This window comes from Haemaphysalis longicornis, unplaced genomic scaffold (genome assembly GCF_048455015.1).
Source record: "Haemaphysalis longicornis isolate Haplotype H1 unplaced genomic scaffold, Haemaphysalis longicornis Haplotype H1 scaffold_1, whole genome shotgun sequence".
NCBI classification, from domain to species: domain Eukaryota; kingdom Metazoa; phylum Arthropoda; class Arachnida; order Ixodida; family Ixodidae; genus Haemaphysalis; species Haemaphysalis longicornis.
The window spans coordinates 275549274-275569231 of NW_027526203.1; the positions used below are offsets into that span (position 1 = coordinate 275549274).

Here is a 19958-nt window from a genome sequence, read left to right on the forward strand (position 1 = left end):
TTGTAGCCTTGTGCTTACATCGACAGCCAAGGGAGAGCAGTTCTTGCCTAAAATTACTTCTGGCAATCTGAAAGCTCTTCGCCTTGGTTAATGTTTTTATTGAAATTTAATGTGGCAGTTTCTTTTTTTTTTTTACTTTTTTTCTCCCCTTTTTGTTAAGTGCCTCAACTTTGATTGGATTGGGCAGGCCATACTACAAACCACCCGTGCTTTTCGGGTGGAAAAAACTAGCTGTCTTCCAAGTACAGGCACCCTGTCAGCAGATGCGTTGTTAGGCTCTTAAAAATTCTGACTAGGAGGGGTACTGAAATTTCGGTGATAAAAAAACGCCATGCCGTTTGGTTTTAAGGCCAGTACCTTTGCATGGCTGGTTTTGTTGCCACGTTTTTCAGGCAGACATTTGTTTTAAGGATATGTTCAAAAATGGCTGTAGAACTGGTACTGCTTTGGCTTGTCTCCCTTCTTTAAGGTGGCGGTGAATCTATGCACTATTTGAAGCGATCCTTGTCGAAACAGGGGAAACGTCATTTTGGGCCTGTTACTTTGAATGCCAGGAGACTAGCATCATATTTACCGGGGCAACGAGGCCTGTGTGGCGTGACCAGGATGTATGCAAGGGTCGGAGATATCTGTACATGGAACGAGTTCATTAGTGCCTCCATCTCAGAGCCAAAACTGCTGGGGTGGCATTCAGCCACTACTGCTTCAGTGCTTGAGGAAATGTTGTGAACTTCCGGCTTCGGGAACCTTGTTGTTTCTGCAGCATTGTTTCTTGTTTGGAAGTTTGTCATTGGAGAAGCATGTCACCACTCATGATGTCAAACACTATGCTCCCTCCCCTGATGCTCTGGCAGCAGGCTCGCTGGGTGTCCTCACCGCAGGACGGGCAGTTAAGGTTTTTCAAGGGGGCACGAGTGATGCTCCACTGGGAGAAGTGAACCTATCCCCATACAGCACGGGGAGCTGCTCTGCGAGAGCCCTGTCACTGTGCAACCCTGGTCGGGGCTCTGATTTCAGAGTATAGTGCACGCTGATTCCCACCACACACTAGGCATAATGTGATGGCTTTCCTAACTGCTTTGGTTCCCATTGGATGGCCCCATGTTTGTATATCGTTCTGAAGCCTTTGGCTGCAGTTTGTCTCTGCACTCTTTTTATTGACATTGACAATAGGTTTACAATGTAAAATGTGTAGCAGCTACCCATTCAGCGTGCAGGTACGTGCACTTCATTTGAGCCAGTGCGTCAAAGGCGGCCGTGGTTTTCAGTTAAATCGAGCGGCCAAGCATTTGGTGAAGGAGCATTGCTTGGCAAGTCGCGTTTCAGGCAGACAATCATCCATCACTGACCAGAAACACTGCTTTGTCGCTGTTGTGAAATTGCCCCACAGTTGAGTTTGACTTTTGCTGTCGTTGCGATGTAGAGCACGCACGCTTGCTGGCAACATCTTCTGGCCCGAGTAGGAGTGGTGCGGGAGGACAGGCTTATTTGCGACTGTGCAAGGGAAAATAAAAGGCTAGGACTTCTGGCTGTGCTGCCATTTCTGTAGTCCTCGTGTGCAATGTGGGATCAACTTCTCTTTGTGCGTGTGCATGTGTGTGCCTGCTTGTAGTGGCAACTAGACAGGTTTTGGTCCTTGGCGCAAGTCGCAATTTCTCGCAGCCTACGCTCATCAACTGTGAAACTTTGGTGGTTTGTCCTTTAACAGACTGTAACCATGTGTGACATGTACCAGAACTAGAGATGTGTACAGTAACTACTTGTGGCAACATCAAATTTAAATTGGACTGTGCAAAAGGGAGCGAGGTACTTCCTACTTTGCTGCTAATGTTTTGTCAGCTGCAATTCCTGGGGAAATAGTGAGCCTCCGCTATTTCGTTGGGAACAAAGAAATCCACTTAAACACCGCTTTGGTATTGTGTGTTGGTATTATGCATTGGTATTACATATCGCATATGCAAGCAAAGTAACCCAGGGAAATGGCATAATTGGTTTCGACAGTGTAGCTGCTCTGTACATTAAGCATTGTTGTTACACCTTTATTGTTTGCAGAAAACGTTGAAAGGTCGAAGATATTTTTTTTTGTACATTTGCTTTTGATGATAGCCATGGTAATTAGTGTGTCTATGTGATTATCGCTACTATGTCTGCCACATTTCGTGCCCGTGTGTAAACCACTGTTAAAAAAAGTAGGCTGTTCTACAGTGTTGTGTCTAGAACTTAATTGTGTGAACAGCAAATAGTGACTACCTACTATTTCATTCAATAGCTGTCATTAGTGACTGGCTGTAAGTGCTTAAAATGCTGTTAAAGGGAAGTTTATTGATGGCATGGCACATAGTTCTAGAAAAAAAAAAGCATTGAAAATGAAATTTACCTAGTACGGTATATTAGCTCTGTCACTTGCAGTTCTTAGTCGTGTTGCTACCAGAAATACCCACCATGTGCACTAATGTGTGTGTGTGTGTGTGTGTGTGTGTGTGTTTTCGACTTAGTGGCTTGAAGTACTACATCTCATTCCCACTTTCTATTATTTTGATTGTTTGTCTGGTATCCAAAAGCATTGCCCACCCCTGCTGTGGTCTGTGTGTCCATTTCCTTGTGGTTCCAGTTGTGAAGAAGCACGAACTAATCCTAACCATATGGCAGACGCATTTCAGATGCACTGTTGTTTGCAGCTGTTGCAACTGAATCTTTTAATCTTCTATAGAGGGAAGCAAGAGCAATATGTATGCACAGTGATTGCTGGTTCTGTGGCTAACTGTAAATGCTTATAGATTGTATTTTAAACTAAGGGTGTTGTATATCTGCATGTTCTACTGGCAGGAAGTTTAGTACGTGGAGAGGGTATTCGTGATGTGCGTAATAATTTAATGTGGTTTTTCCTCCTTTTACATAGTAAGGGAAGCAGCGTACCATTTAGACCCTTAGTTGTGCACTATAATTTTCCTCTTGTACGGTTGTTGTCTGGCCCCTTGGGACTTCCTGCCCGTTTCTTTACGTACAAGCTTGAGTTTGCTTCAAATTCTAGGTCAGTTTTCATAACATTGGTCTGAGCTTGAAATGTAGATGTATCTTTGTTACTTTGGTTTGAATACTTGGCGTTTGGTTGCAAATTCGCCACAGCATCCAGCCCAGCTCCCCTGCCCCAAACCCTTCTTAGCGTTTTTGTTTGCTAGCGCTTTTGTTTGTGGTCCTTTGATTCTTTACACCGTTTCTCTTTCTTTGCCAAACAGGCGTCCTGTTCCATCAGTCCCTCCCAGAATCCCTGACCGGCCGCAGGTTTCGTCGCAGTGGCCCTTCTGAGTTTGCCGACCCGAGGACAAGCGGCCCAAGAGACTGAGTCAGAGCGGGCGCAGTGAGGGAGGGGCCTCCTCCTGGGTAACAGTCCAAGGGTCCACGGGGGGAAGGGGGCGTCGTAGAAGTGTGGGGAGCGCGCCAAGAGAGCATTCCAAGCAGCAGCGTGGCACAAAGGGCAACAACGCCTGTGATCCCTGTGCCGGGACACGAGAGATTAGGCGACGATCCAGCGCCCTGCTAGTCCCGACTCTGCCTCGTTCGTTTGGATTGTGCCGGTTTTGTAACCTCCTGTGATTATGACTTCTTGAACCATAATGACTCTTTCCTTGTGCGGCGTGTCACTTTCTGCGTTCTTCAGCACCTTGCTCCGTTCGGCGTGGGTGTGCAGCGGCCCGCTGGCCATGCGCTGACCAGGGGGCTGTTGCAGACCCGGGGCACACCACCGGCGAGGCACTAGCCCTGCCCGCTTGGCTACTTTGTCCCCCTCCGGGAAATCTAGCTGTGTTTGTTCACGCTGCCCCCTCCCCCGTGATTGTGTATGTGAAAGAGGTATTTATTTGGTGAAGCACACCACAAAGTTGTACGAATCACCTCGGGTATGCTGTCACAGAGAGCGCTCAAGTGTCTAAATTGTGCAGTTTGTCAGATGAGTCATGCTGACTCACTTGTATTTCTTGGAAATGTTGGTGCTGCTTCTCAAAATTTGCCATGTAAGCATATTTATGCCAAGCCCCTCAACTGGTGTTAGTATTCAGCACTGGTGGTGGAAAGCCTTATTATACCTGTGTTTTCATGAGCGGCTGAGGTGTCTGTCTTAAACATTCACTTTCAGATAAACTGGACCCCATGCCGGGTTGAAGGGTATTTATTTCAGCGTCGCACAGGCTAAACTTGCCCTTTGGGCAAGCCTAAGGGGGCTGACTTATCTGCTGGGGACTGCTGTGTCTGAGTGTAGCTGTTTGCACAGCCAGCGCAGCTAGATTGGCTGTGATGCTGTGAAGAATTTTATCTTGGCCTGCTGTTCAAGCACAAACCTGGAAAACGAAGCTTCCCTGCTGTTTTTTCCCTGAGTTACACCAAAGTCCCGGTTATGACAAAGTGCAAAGCTATCTCTTTCAGGGCGTTTACGACAGTAGTCTCTGTAGGTTTGCATAGCATTCTAGCCGACCCCTGTTTCCATGCCCCGATGCTAGAGCTACCAGTAATCGTCCGCAGCATTCAGTACAGCCGGGCGCGCACATTACGATTGCGGAAAGTGCACGCTGTAAGAATGTATTATATGATAACAGATGGGGGAACCTTCATGCCAGTGATGTACACATGCGCAGCAATGTGTGTTTGAAGTTATAAATTAAAGAAGTATCGATGTTGGAGAATCTTTGTGTCCACTTTTTTTTAGTAGGTGGAAGCCTTGTCAAGGCTGTGCGAGAGTACAAATACTACAAGTACGAATAGGCAATACTGAAGCTTGAGGAGTACATCGTGCATTGAAAACTAGAGGGGAAACAAACTTTAAATGAAGACAAAACACAAGTTTGGTTCGTTCAAAAGATTGCTTCGTTAGAATCGTACTGACACCAATTTTAATGTAAACTGCGCTCAAATAAGCTATAGAATTAGGAAAAAAGGGAATGGCCATGCGACCCACTAGCTCATTTCCTGCAACAGAACCTGTGATGTCATACCAACCTGCTCTGTGATTTGCGGAGGCCAGCAAAAGCAAACGCAAATTGGGCAGAGCTTATAAGCTTGCCAAATGAGCTATTTGCGCCTAAATGTAATGCATATCCATTTTACAGCAGTAAGAATTGTGTGGTAAACAACAAAAGTTACGAAAATACACGTAAACATAGAAGTACCGATGTGCACTGCTGTTGGTACTGGGCGCACTATGCTTGTTTTAACTGCACAGCACACCGGCGCCTTGCAGTTGCCTTGTACGATGCTGGCCGATTGGCTTAAGCGGCGTTGCCTTACGTGACCCTGTGTGTCATGCATACCCCATGTTTCACGAAGCGACTACTTTCTACCGTAACAAAAACAAGCCAGGTGTAAATACGGTCAAAAACAAAGCAACGGCGTAGGGCTGAGTGTGCTAGTGCCATCTGGGAGGTTTGATGGCAGCAAGGCTGCAGAGCCGAACGGCGCAGTAGAAGTTCATTTGTATACGCACCGTTATGACTTCATTGCAGACGTCACCAAAACACACGATTTGGCGGGAGAATCAATATTTTAACCTAAATTGATTAATTTCTCAGTGAATACGGCATCATTTGCTGCCGCGCAAGCGCTGGGGGCACTGTAAAACATGAAATCTTTCAAATAAAACAAACTTGTATTTTGTCTTCATGGCTCCTTTAAATGGTGGTGTGCTTGTCACTTAGTGGACGGCTCTGGATTGCCTGGGTACTGCAGTACTCTGGATTGCTTTGGAAGGCTCTGGATTACCTGGGTACTGCATGGGTACGCTGGATTGCCTGGGTACCGCTCCTGTCCTGGGCTGTTCGAGACCATTCTTGGACCCCAAGTCCATAGTCCATTTATTTTTCATTATTTGAACTATGATATGATCTACTCGAATTCGTTCCCTGGTCCAGGAAGCTCGTTCTATGGCTCGTTGAGCCGACCTAAGTTTGCCTTCCACTTGTTCAATAAGGCGCAAAGTTTCAGCTCCATATATCACTGGCAGTATGCATTGATTGTATAAATTATTTTGAGTGATGCAGGTAGTTTTAGAGTGATAGTGATACTTTTCATTATTTGGGAGTGCTTTCTCAGTGTACCGCAGCCCATACCTATTCTGCGCCGGATTTCTCTCCCGTAGGCGGGGTCAGCACTGACCAACAGTCCGAGGTAGTTATGTCCGTGTACTTGCTCTAACGGTCTATTACATAAGCTGAAGAGGGTGCTTTTGGCATGTTTATTCGTCACTGCTTTAGATTTATTATATTCATTCACATTAAAAATCCCCAGGTAGTTAAAATTTGGAGCCCTCCACTACGGCGCGTCTTGTAGCTTAGGTGTAGCTTCAGCGCGTTAAAGGAGCCATGAAGAGAAAACACAAGTTTGGTTCATTCAAAAGATTGCCTTGTTAGAATCATACTGACACCACTTTTAACGTAAACTTCGCTCAAATAAGCTACATAATTAGGAAAAAAGGGAATGGCCATGCGACCCACCAGCTCATTTCCCGCAATAGAACCTATGATGTCATTCGAGCCAGCTCTGCGATTGGCGGAGGCCGGCAGAAGCAGACGCAAATTAGGTAGAGCTTACAACTAGCCGAACGAGCGATTTGCGCTTAAATTTAGGGCACATTCTTTACAAAGCAATAATAATGATGGGACAAACAGTGGACGTTACGAAAGCACTTGTAAACATAGAAGTACTGATGCGTACTGCTGTTCGTTCTGCGCACAGCATGACCCGCCGCGGTGGCTCAGTGGCTAAGGCGTTGCGCTGCTGAGCACGAGGTCGCGGGTTCGATTCCCGGCCGTGGCGGCCGCTTTTGTGATGGAGGCGAAAAGCAAAAACGCCCGTGTGTACGAGATTTCGGCGCACGTTAAAGATCCCCAGGTGGTCAAAATTAATCCGGAGCCCTCCACTATGGCGCGCCTCATCGCCTGCGTTGCGTCGGCGCGTTAAACCCTACAATCAATCAATCTGCGCACAGCATGCTTGGTTTAGCTGCACAGCACTACGGGGCTTGGAGTTGTCTCAGACGACACTGGCCGATTGACGGAAGCAACGGTGTCTTACGTGACCACATTTGTCGAGCGAGCACTGTTTCAGGGAACGAATATTTTCTCCCAGAACAAAAACAAGCCAGGTTTAAATACGGGCAAAAAAAAACCAAACGCTTGCCACGGTATGGTGGTGCCATCTAGGTTCGGGTAACGTAAAGAAACGCGGGAACAAACCAACACCGCTGTACAGGGTGGAGACAACCTTTGAACGGTCCCGTGCCGCCGCCCAACGTGCTCAATGCGTTGTTCTTTTCGTTTCCCACGAGACCTAGCAACGCGAAACAGACAATATGATTCAAACTTCGTCAGTAAACCGAGTTGCGGCGATAATTTTAGCTCGGTTTTGACACAATGACTTGCTTCGGCGGCGAGCGAGCGACCCAAAATGGTGGCGCCAGCGTATACGTGTGTCTGCGATGCGATGCGATGAGGCTTTGAGGGGGGGGGGGAGGTAGGAGGAAAAGGCCCGAAACTGTCTGGCGAAGGGTGCCGACACCTTATCAGGCCTACGTGTGTCTGCCCTGTACGGCGGATGCGTAAATGAAGGTATTCTAGGCTGCAGAGCGGTCGGTTCCTGTGATGTCATTGCAGACCACAAAAACAAAAGATTTAGCGAGAAAATCAAAATTTTAACCTAAATTGTTTAATTTCTCAGTGAATAAAGCATCGTTTGTATCCGGAAAAGCACTGGGGGCACTATAAAACATGAAATCTTTCAAATAAAACCAACTTGCATTTTCTCTTCATGGCTCCTTTAAACCCCACAATCAACCAATCAGTCAGTCAATCTGACAGTCTCTTTGTTACACAAGATCGATGATGGTGATCACCCAAGGACTTGAAATGATCAATAACGGCCTGCATGACAATGCAGTCCGTGTCGTCTGATCAGTAGCCTCGTTGCCCTGCCAATGTGGGATAGAAGCCACTGAAACCGCATGGGGAAATCCTTGCTGTTGAGCTGTTGAGCCGTGATGAACGCTGCTTTCAAATCTGTCAGAATTACGACTCTGTGGCTTGTATGGCTTAATTTTTCTCAAAGCAGCCGCGATGGCAGTACACTCGGTTTCGGTGGAGGACTATCTAGTTGTGCAGCCCAGGAAACCAGGAAGGTGGTTCAGGCAACTACGTGTTCTCCAGGTGTTCAAGCACCAAGGATCCTTCCATTGGCATATTTCACTCGGCCCTGTTGTGAGAAACATGGAGCTTGCACTGGAGGCTCTCGTAAGACCATGGTGGCATTACTGAGGGCACAAAATTCTTAGTATTGAGGGCAGTGAGCGTATGAGAGGCCGCATAGATACTTGTGCGAAGCAGCCTGATTATTGCTCTTCCAGTGTCTCCTAGGCGCATTATCTGCATGTGCAACCTCTGCGACTCCAACATGTGGAGTGTAGAATACGTTTAGCAGCCATTTGCTTGATTTCTCGATCTTTAGCTGGCCACCACACGTGCCTGCGTGCGACCGCCTTCATGGCTACTGCACCTTGTGGCTGGCATAGGTGAGCTTCAAAACAAGGTCTAGCCACCGAGGGGATCACAAACTGTGAAGCCCCCCAAAACGGGAAACTATGCTGTGTCGACACATCAGGTTTTTAGATGCAGAGCATCTTTTGCTCGGGGCTATGTCCGTTGTCTGTTGGCGTCCGCACCTCTCCTCCTCATCCCCCTCTCCACGCCAGCTGCGCGATAGCGTGCTACTCCCTCCGTCCTCTCCACGCCAGCTGTGCGATAGCGCGCTGCTCCCTCCGTCCTCCTCTCCACGCCAGCTGCGCGATAGCGCGCGCATGCGCGCCTCTCCCTCCGCCGCCCTCACCACGCCAGCGCTATTGGCCGCGAGGGAGAAGCCGGCGCTGCGATCGTTTTTACGTCACTTGTAGGATCCCCGTTCCTACCTTGCTGCGTTGTTGGCTTGCCGCGCGTGACATTTCGTTTAGGACGCGCTTTCTAATTGCATTTCCGTGCTAATTTTCGGCGTTTGAAGTTCATTATCAGAGCGTGAAGCGTAGGTTGACCACATGGGGACTTTATAACCGTGGCAGGCCGCCCGCAAACAGCTTGAGCGTGGTGGTGTATGCGTACGTATGCGACCGAGCCCGGTGTAAGCGTAAGCTGCGGCTCGTATCCACGATCAACATTTAGCTCGGCTACGACGATCACCGAGCTAAATTTGTAGATTTCGGTTGTCGTTCTCAAGAAATAGGTGAATGAGGAAATCATTAAGCGTTTACTTCTCGCAGAAACGCTCCGCACACACGTCTGCCGTGCCTGCAGCCCGCCGGCGGCTCGAACCATGGAGGAAAGAATTAAAAAGAATTCTTTCCTCCATGGCTCGAACCGACGTACCGTACTTACCCGATTCTAACGCGCACCCGATTTTCGAGGCAAAATACCTAAAAAACTTGCACCTCCGATTGTAACGCGCACGGAACTTTGTGAGCAAAAAAAAAAAAAAAAAAACGAATGCGAGAGAAACGGGCGATTTATTTGCCGAAGTAATCTCACTCCTCGTCGCTCTCCGAGAGTTCCTTGTCGCCTTCGGCTGACCGCGACATCTCGTCCTCGGTGCCATCAAGCGCGTTCGCGATGCCACACTTCTGAACGAACGTTCAACCATGGTCGATGGGATCGTGGCCCACGCCTCGCACGCCCATCCCGTGAGCTTCTCCAGAGGCGCGCGCTTCAGCGAACCGCTAGTTGTGAACGCGTGGGAGCCGCTCGTGAGCCGTGGAAGCAGCGCACCTTCGTTGCCGCTGCTCCCATTGCTGTTATCAAGCGCTCAAGTGGAATAATTTGACGATTTGTGTGAACGCCGATAGAAAAGTCTAGGCGCCTAGATCCGAAAAATTGTTGCTAAAAGCTTTGGCGCCATCTTGAGATGGCGATAGGGACGGTAGGGAACCTGACGTTCAGGAACGGTGGACGAGCCCTACTGCGCATGCGCCAACTAGACATAAAAAAACAAAGAAAGCAACTTTTTTTTTTTGCCGGACGTGACGTCATGGTTTTAAAAAAATGGCGGCTGTTGTACGGTTACTTCGCTGCGATCTTCTCGCCGTAATTTTTGTCTGCTGTTGCTGCGGTGCATAGGTGTTCGGCTTGCGATTGTGATAAGGGCGCTCTCGAAGAACTTCTGGAGAGCACTCACGGTGGCGTGCAGCGTGTGATTGAGACACTGAGTGTGTGCGGCCGCCTTATTTGCGCGTAGTGCGTTACGACGGTGAACACGGGCGTTCTGCATCAGTTGTGCCGCCTCGATTTGTGAGAGTGATGAGTGCGCTCGCGACAAGCTTCTGCGCTGCATTTCATTAGAGCACCGTGTTGAGGCCGCTGGGCGTTTCATCTCCGACGTGCGAGTGCGCGTATGCCTTCAACTTCAAACGGCGGTGCTATCATGGCCAGCCGCGAACGATCGTTCGCACGAAACTCTTGTCGCTCACCACACGGTCATTGACTAAAAAATATCAAGACAAGACTATTGCGACCGGCCAGCCACGAACGATCGTTCGCACGAAACTCTTGTCGCTCACCACACGGTCGTTGACTAAGAAATAACAAGACAAGACTATTGCGACCTACAAAGGTGATTCCTGCGCGTCGCTTTGGTTCGTCGAATCCCGTGTCTTGTAATCTCTCCGGGGCTGCATATTCTTGTTAAATCATTGCAGAGGACTCTTGGCGCGCAGAAATGAAAAGTTTGTAATTATCCACGTTAGCTTCGTTGATCTCCAGAGGGTTGCTTTCCTGACGAGCGTATTGATGCGTATATCGCGGTATGGGAGCTGTACAAATGTGTTGACGGATGTGGAGGGGCACACTTTGTAGCTGTTCTTGGGGCGCTGGATATACGAGGAGTTCAAGGGTGTCTCGTCTGGTAGGTGGTTGAGGCGGGAGGTTTGGGAGTGATGGTAAGCTTCGTGCAGTTTATCTAAGGTATTATGTACTTCCAGTTCGACCAACTTGCATGTGGGTGTCGAGAGGGCACTGTTCGGTCTGTGAAAATATTTATTTCGCCCACCACCATATTTGGTGCCCGTTTGTGCTTCTGCTATCAGCCTTCGTCGTGTTCTGCTTGTTCCTACACAGTGACAAAGTTTGATAACCGTAGCGGGACCCCGCACGACATGCGGCAGTGGGCCAAATTAACATTCTCAAATGCAATTTCCATAACACTGTTGGACACGAATTCTTGTAACTTTGTTCCTCCTGTGGCTACACAGCCCGTCACCATGATGCACAGCATGTACTAAAAGTCACATGCTTTGTTGTTCCTATTTCAATGTATGTTAATGGTAGATAGGGCAGACAAGCCCCCAACAGGCGGTGGTGGGAGCATGCCGCATTGCTGACGACTGGAACAGAAACCGATTTGGTGCTCCATTCCAAGACTCAATGCACGCCAGGTGGCTGCATGCCAGAATTTATACGACGAGAGTGCTGAAGTTGTATGGCACAAAACAGGAACGAGAAATCTTTGAGGCCTATGTGATAAATGTGGGAGACAGATGCACTATACAATACTGAATAATTAGTGTGAAGTGTGCAGCAGCTGTGATTGCTTTTTACATGTGGTGTTAAACCAGTGTCATATGAGGGTTTTGTTTACTTTGTAATCATTCTCAGAGGGAAATGAAGCTTCGTTGACGAAGCTCATTCCTGTCCCTATCCTTTCCTTGAGTCATGCCTGACATTTGACCAAAATTTCCACGATGAAGTCTCAACTAGCCTGCGTAGCCACCTTCATTCAGTTCACTGTTTTGATGCATATTTAAGCACAAAACCCTGGGACGTCTGCCGTTAATCACTCATAAGAAACCCTTGATGCCCGCCACACTCACCACTACCACTTCCACAACTTTGCAAAAAACAGATGCAAGCACAGCCATGACAGATTCCACCGTGCTTCCCAGTATCATGTCCCTTTATCAAGGAGGATGCATCACACCTCAAATACACTACGACGCATACAAAAGCTAGTGATCATCTACCTCATCAGGACATCACGCCTTTCTACAAGGGAATGAGGCGGCACGCACTGCTGCCCTCAAATTTACTAGCCACGGATTCATAGAAAGCAGAAAAGACCTGCCAGATTCCCTCACCAACCTCTAAGTCCAAAGCCGTTGTACAGATGTCTACAAACCCACACATGCTACAACACAACATATTACCCAACACAGGCCCCTATGAATGCCCACCCTGTAAAGGAAGGAAGGAGAGAGAACAAACACTTATTTCTAAGTCCAGGTCCTAATTTGAAAGTTCAATTTACCGGATCCACGTAGTACTCCTGAATGCCTGGTCCTAATTTGAAAGTTCAATTCACCGGATCCACACAGTACTCCTGAATGCCTGTGCGGATCCGGTGCACGTGTTAGTAGAGAGCTTCCTGGGCAGCCTGGATGTTCACTGTCAGCGGGGAAGACAGCCAGAGCTCCCAGGAAGTGATGAAAGTGAGGGATTGGGTAAGAGATGGTGGGGTGAAGTCCCGATTAGAATGAGGGATGGATGGGTAGGAAGAACACCTGGGGTAGGAAGGATGGCCAGGGCACCGATAGATGTGGTGAAGAATGTGATGGGAGGGGAGTGAAGAGGTTTGAGCCTGTCGAATGAGGCACGCAGCCTCACAAGTTAGACGGGAACTGGGGGGTGGGTACAGGGTGCGTGATAGACGTTGGGCGTGTAATTGGTAATGGCGGGAAGCGCGGTGTTGAGTACGAACCGTCGGTGGGTGGTACAAGAACCCGGGAAAGGTACTCGGGTGAGCGCGTCTGCTAAGGCGTTTCCGCACATGCCAGGAAGCCAAACCAGTGTGAAGCGTGGCCGAGGATTCGATTCAAGTCCCGGAGTGACGAAATCAGTGGTGTGTGGGTGGGTCTCATGGTTAGCGAAATTACGAAGGGCTGACTGACAGTCGGAGAAGATATATACTGGCGTGGTGGTAGGAACAGTATGAGTAGCGTGCTCTATTGCAAGGGCAATGGCGTATTCTTTGAGGGAGGTCGAATCCGGGAGGTCGAATCCGGTGGAGAAAGAAAGGAAAGCATAGCAGTGTCTAAAGAAGGGAGTAGGAGAAATGAAGCCATACCCGTTGAGTTTGAGGGGATGTAGGAGATAGTACAGGGAAGACAGAGAGGTTAACCATCCAATCAACTGCACCCAATGCTTATCAGTGATTTCAAATAAATGCATCAAACTAGCATAATGAACACCTTATGGCATTTTTAACTTTCATTCATGAAATTATTTGTATAAACTTATTGTACACTTACACTGAAGTGACCAGGCAGTATATTTGAAGGTGTGTGAACATTCGCAACTTGGAATACTGTGCGAGTACTTTTTGATATTCGATTTGCAGCTGTTTCAAATATTTGAAATTTACAAATAGTAGAGGAACGAATGTTTGCTCTATCTGAAGACGTGCAAACTTTCAAGCTTCACTACATAAGACCTTGCGGGTTGGTTTTTCTGCATGACACCGAAGCCGTGCCAAAAGCCTAATGCAGAAGCCTTGCACCAAGCAAGTGTTCGCTAACTGTGGTGTATGTTAGGTCAAGTGCAACACTACGAAAGCAAAACTTATAATCTAGAATAGGTTTCCTATAAATATAATAGCAGAAGTGAGAAATAAAACGTTATTGCTGGTTTGTTGGTGAGGTCCCACCGGCAACTAGCATGCCCAGCCTCCTTTCAATCATTGAGGAGAGTGGGGGGCTGCTGCCTATCATATTAAATATACCTAATATGCTTACTGTGTTCACAGTATTTTGAGGAACCCATATTTCTTTATGGCAATGTATGCAAAATTCTTGTTGCACTGGTTTGCATGTCTATGTTTTATTTTCTCTGCTACATTAAATTTTTTTTATGTCAAGCGCAAGTGCCTGAACAGAGATGTGTCTAGTTCTGACTGCCTAAGCTGTCTTTTTTGGTGTAGTTATGTTTTATACACTCTAGAAACACCAAAACAAAGATAGTGTGGTTTGAAAATATTCAATTCGCAGCCAGCTGTTACTATTCCTATTCAAAAATATTTTATTGAATTCACAGCCAAGTTTAACTTGTATTCAATTCACAAATGCCAAGTTGGTAATCACACACCTTTAAATATATATACAAAAGGTAAGTTGTCATTTGTAGTGACAAAAAACACTCAGCTGCAGTGGCGTCGCTAAGGGGGGGCCGGGGGTCCCTGGGCCCCAGGTACCAGCCCCTCGATAAAGGGGGGGGGGGAGTTCCACTTGGGCCCCTACAATGTGTAATGCTGACGTCGAAAACTGGAAGACAACTGTAACGAGACCACAGCTTTGGCCTGTTCAATTTACGTCCCCACTGGTCTATTCAAATTTGTTTCCTGGTACAATGGAAGAAAGCGAGGAGAATTTTGGCATCCAGGAATGTCACGGTAGTCGAGGATGGGCGCGGCTTGAGGAGTTAATTGGCTGCAGGGTGAGCGGAGGCGAACAAGGAACGATTCCTAGAGAGGGGATGCGTCGGTATATGACTGTGACGCTCGGAGGGGTGTAGCGAGCGAGCTTGCTTTTCAATGGGACAACAGGGGCCTAACAAAGCCACGTCCAGGACCACTGTTGGGGCGGCTGACGAGATCAGTAGTGGGGAGGAGTGAAGGGGGGAGGCATCCAAGCCTACGAGACTTTGGTCATGTGTCCTCGGCGGTTATTTATGTGGCTTTTTTTACGCACATGAGATGTTGTGTATGGGTCATGGTGAATGTTTAGCATTTTCTGTAGTCTTCGCAGTGACGCGTCGAAGACCGTGTACCCTGGTCCGGTTGTCATATTTTCAGAAGGAAACCAAGGTGAAAATGACCTGAAAAAATAAATATGGGGAAGACTAAATCTTGAGGAAGCGGGGACTGATAATTAAAACGAAATGAAAGTAGTGAAACATGCAATGAAGGTTGGTGCGGGGGAGCTAACTGTACAAATTAAGCCTGTGTTGGGAGGAGGGGCGCCAGTGGAAGAGGAGAGGTGGGAGCTCAGGTGTCCAACATTAGGTGAGACAAATGGGTTGTCGCGATTTCCCCTTGGTTGCACCCGATTCCTTCAGTGCTTGCACTAACCAACCAATTCGCGATTTAAGCAATTGCGAAGGATCTGATATCGGGTGTTGATAGCTCATATTTTTTGTCGTTGACTTTCCTTCATCGTGCCAAGCGACACAGCCAGCACATGGCAATTGTACGAAGATGGCATTATATGGAAGGGGCGTATCCCATGCAGCCTTGTGTAATTAAACTAATAGAACAACGGACAAGTAGCTTGTCGAACAAATTATGCAAGAAATAGAACAGTTATGTAGGCATTTATTTTATTTACCTAACTTTTAATCAGGTCAGTCTACGTTTTTTTATTTCATTCCCCTGTAAGTTAAGAGCAATATAAATGAGCATCTGCGTTGCGAACATAAATAAAGCGGACAGCCGTGTGTTCATCTTCTTTCCATATTATCATGGCTTTCGTGTGGCCGTCCCAAGGAGTTTTAAGTGAAGAAATATTTGAAGCGGATGACCTAAATATTTTGCTCTGGTAGGTTCATCTTTCAAGGTGGAGGGTGAGAAAAAAAAAGGACAGGACAACGAAATTAAGTGCATAACAAAAAGATAAACACCAGGTACGTCACCCACTTTCTATCATTAGGCACTCGATCCGCTGAGTGCTCCCATCCCGGAATATGGTCGGGAGACCCCACGATAATTGAGGTGGGAGTGAGGGGCAGTTTCTGTGTTAGTGAAAGCATTCTGCTGAGTGCTTTGTGTACATTACTAGAAAAAAAATGTTGAAGACTGTGCGGCAAAGGACAGGACGCCCGGTGTCGTATGCAAGATTTTTGAGCTGAGTGCCCCTCCCCATGCATTGGGGAGGAAAAATCTACTGGAACGACTCAGGCAACACGACGACGACGTCTGGCTGCAAAACATCAGACCACAAAAGAGACTTCGGTGAAACGCTCCAGAAGCGTGACCAACTGGAGGAAAAGATGCAAAGAACATAAATCCTTCCCTCCGAACCCTCCCACTTGTGTACATGCGGGCACCGTGCTCCACAGCGAGGCGCTTTGTGAGTGACCGGCGCTACAACGCGACCCCAGTCACCCCTGAAGGAAGAGGGAATCGAGATGGGTCCCAAACGTCTTGTTCTTGGTTATTACTTTTGGTTGGAGAGGGCGATATTATTTCCTCAGCTACTGGGAAAAGGTTGTTTCATCTAGGATCTGTCTTGGACTAGTTGACTGTACGACGTCAATGAAATCATCACCAACACATCGGGATAGACGCGACCAAACGGTTGTGAGCCAGCGTGTGGCGCTGATACACTTGGGCCCGTACGAATCTGATATTTTACTCAAGAGTTCTTTCTTTATCGCTTCATAACCTCCTTCGATTCAGATTTCCTCCATTTGCTGGTGGCTGCTTCACTGGTAAGCCCGAACCTCACATTTTATACTTTATACTGTGTTCGTTTTCCCAAGACGCCAATGTCAATTAACGTATTTGCAAATGTGTGGTGGAATCTTTTTACAACGTACGAAAGGAAACGACAACATTGTCGCAGACAAACATCCACACGACTAGCCGTGCACTAGCCACTTAGACGACTCGTGTACGGCCAGTCGTCTCTTTCAACGCTAAATGTTCCCTTTCTATCTGCTTCCATTCTCAGTAATCACATAACCATAGAAATAAAGAGACCCGACAATGTATCTATTTCAAACGTACTGAAATTCTCACTCAGAGAAATTTCCAGCAGTTGCATGCTGCCACAGAGGCTGCCTTTAGTGACAAACGGGCAGGCGCAGGCGGTTTTTCCGAATTTATGGGGCGGCCGTTTCTTTCACATTTTATACCACTTTTCCTGCACAATACTTGGAAATAGCTTTGTTTTAAGTCCGGCTGTTTATTTGCTGGGACAACTTCTATTTCTCCCCCAGCCTTCTTTCACCAGGCTCCGCCTGTGGTCCTTCAAGCATAATTTGTTCAAGGTGTGTTCCTAGACACAGGAAAATTGATGCGAATGAAGCGACTATTTGTCTTGCATGTGTTGCCTTTAAACAGCCCTATCATTGCTGGCCACCCTCCTCCAGGCCCGCGGGACGTCTGCATGATTTAGTCGCCACAGCGGGCTGCAAAGCTTTCCGAACGCCTGTGGCGACCACCTTATAGTGTCGTTTTCTGACAAGGCCCGAGACTCTCTCACATCTCCATTGCTCTTGCAGGCATCCATTCGCTTGGTATCGACTGTAGATGTGGTACTCTCACACTGCCGCATACCAGCCTTCACTTTTCCCCTACCCTACTTTGGTTTGGCGCATTACACCCTGTGCTGCCGCAAGTAGCTCTTGGCCACTCCTTTCTCGGCTGCTAATGGTGTTTTCATGCTCACGAGTGACACACCATGATGCTCCTTACTGTTAGGATTTTTATCGATGTCTAATTCACTGAAAAGGTCGGTGTTGTGTATCAAGATCTGCACCAGAGTCATCGTCTGGGGTTCTCTAAACCAAGCTCGTGTAGCTATTATTGCCTAAATAACACACGGCTTCTTATCTTGCTGCTTACTTTTCTAATATATTGCCAGTTCATTGTAAATAACTACAGATCAAGTATCCTGTGGCTTCATTTCGCATCGCATGTCGCATATTATGCATGCTTGCATTGACGTTTCGAAGCCCATGCATTCAGTAGCTGTAAAAAGTTTTTTTTACATTGGTATCCAAATGAAAGACACAAAATTTGTCGAGACCAATCGCTCTTGTCGCACAATGAGGGCAATGCCAAGTGACAAGAGTGACAGAAATCGCTTTTGGTAACTCCAGTCCCAAGTGTGAACCAGCCTTCATATGCTAACAATAGAAGACATTAATATTATCAATAATAACAATAACACTAGTTTTATTATTAATAATTGTTTTGTATATGTGAGGGGGAGACAAATTTTCTGGGCCCCGGGTGCAAGTTTACCGAGCAACGCCACTGCTCAGCTGCCATTGCCACACTTCTGGAGAGAGAAAACTGACAAGCAAAACCTCATCCCTGACTAATTTCAGTTTTAAGTTGTAGTGGTACTGTTCGACAAGCAATAACTTATTTGCGGTAAGATTGCTGCAGACAAGTCCTCAGTCACGCTAAACACAGAAGAAATGAACTTGAAAGCATTGCACATCATAAGATCTGTTCCTAAAAGTACCAACTGAAGTACAATATTGTTCTTCGGCATGTGACAGCACACATCAAGGACATATTGAGTGAACTGTCCAGCATCTGTTGAATGCATGGCATTATACCAGCTTGAACGTGCCTTAGAAGGGGTAATTTTAAAAACGGTAACTTGAGAGGGCCCACGGAAAAAAAATGCTTGGCACCAGGGCTAAGTGCAACTAGTTAATATTTTCTCATTCACTACTTGAAGCCTGGATGTGTATTATTAAGGCTTGGTTCCTACAGCTGGTAACAACAAAAAAAACCTTTGTCCTGTGCGCAGCCCTACCTCCCACCGGGCTGCATGTCCTATTATCAGCTGGCTTAAGGTTTCAGACCAATAAAATGATTAGCAGACAGATTATGGAAGTTACTACACCTTCGCAAAGGCGAACATTACCTGCCTGCCTCACGACTCCGAACACACAATTATACCTTCGCACAGGTTAACTCCGTTGTACTGGAACAAAAACACAACCCTGTGGTCTACGTAGAAGTGGTCTACGTTTGCAGTGGCTAGCTTGGTTACGATGGGAGTGGTCATGCGCCATCCCAGTGCCCTCGTCTGACCGGCGTTGCTGCCTCTCGCCACGGCACGTAGGCGATGAAACGTCCAGCGGCCTCAACACGGCGCTCTAATAAAACACAGTGCAGAAGTTCGACGGGAACGCACTCATCACTGTCGTAAATGGAGGCGGCAGAACTGATGCAGAGCGCCTGTGTCACCGTCGCAACGTTCTACGCGAAAATTAGGCAGTCGCACACACTCAGCGTCCCGATCACACGCTGCACACCACCGTAAGTGCTCTCCAGAAGTTATTTGAGAGCGCCTTCACTACAATCGTAAGCCAAACACCTATGCACCGCTGCAACGGCAGGCAAAATCACGACGAGAAGAGCGCAGCTAGATGACCGCGCCATTTTTCTTAAATTATAACGTCACATCCGGCACAAAAAAAAGTCGCTTTCTTTGTTTTTTGATGTCTAGTTGGCGCATGCGCAGTAGTGCTCGTCCACCGTTCCTGAACGTCAGGTCGATAGGGATGGGTGGGGCGAAATTTCGGCAGTTTCGGTTTCGTATCCGATTCTAACGCGCATGCGATTTTTCGGCCTGTTGTTCCGGAAAAAGAGTGCGCGTTAGAATCGGGTAATTACGGTAGGTCGCGACAGCAACACATTGTTGCCGCTTTTTAAAATCACACTGATCGCGTAAAAGGAGGTCCACATTCGCGAAAGTGGATGTTAGTGTGGTGAAAAATTGTGCAGCGTAGTGTCAGCTGCGATTTTCAAGGCGATGTTCAAATATCGGCCGCGATCTGCGGCGACCGCGCCGCCGGCCCGTTCGCGCACGGTGCGGCGAGCGGCCGAAGGGTGAGTATATTATCTCTATGGAAGGGTGGCTACGGCGACCGGCCGCGGATGTCGGGCCGCACGCCGCCGGCCCGCGCACGGTGGGGTGGCTGAAGGGTGGCGATACCTGCGCGCAAAAATCGGCCGAGGCCGTGGCAAGTATCTTGATCATCGATGGCTTAAATGCAGTTACCACGCACGGATACAAACTTCCACATACGAGAAAAGGGGTGAAAAGTTGTGTTAGGGACTGTCATTCGCAACTGTAACGATAGCGGCGATGCCGCGACGCTAAGCCTAAAGTTCCCAACATCGGACTCCGCGCATCCGAAACCGGCGGC

The 19958-nt window shown here is 47.7% G+C and overlaps 1 protein-coding gene across 1 annotated transcript in view; it reads left to right on the forward strand.

Moving 5' to 3' along the window:
- Window positions 1-4676, forward strand: part of Shi (dynamin-1 shibire) — a 69882-nt gene extending 65206 nt beyond the window's left edge. Inside the window, exon 20 of the mRNA XM_077678259.1 lies at window positions 3237-4676. Coding sequence (XP_077534385.1) covers window positions 3237-3306 — 70 coding nt within the window. The 3' untranslated portion in view covers window positions 3307-4676. The remainder of the gene's footprint in view (window positions 1-3236) is intronic.
- Window positions 4677-19958: the final 15282 nt, after the last annotated feature.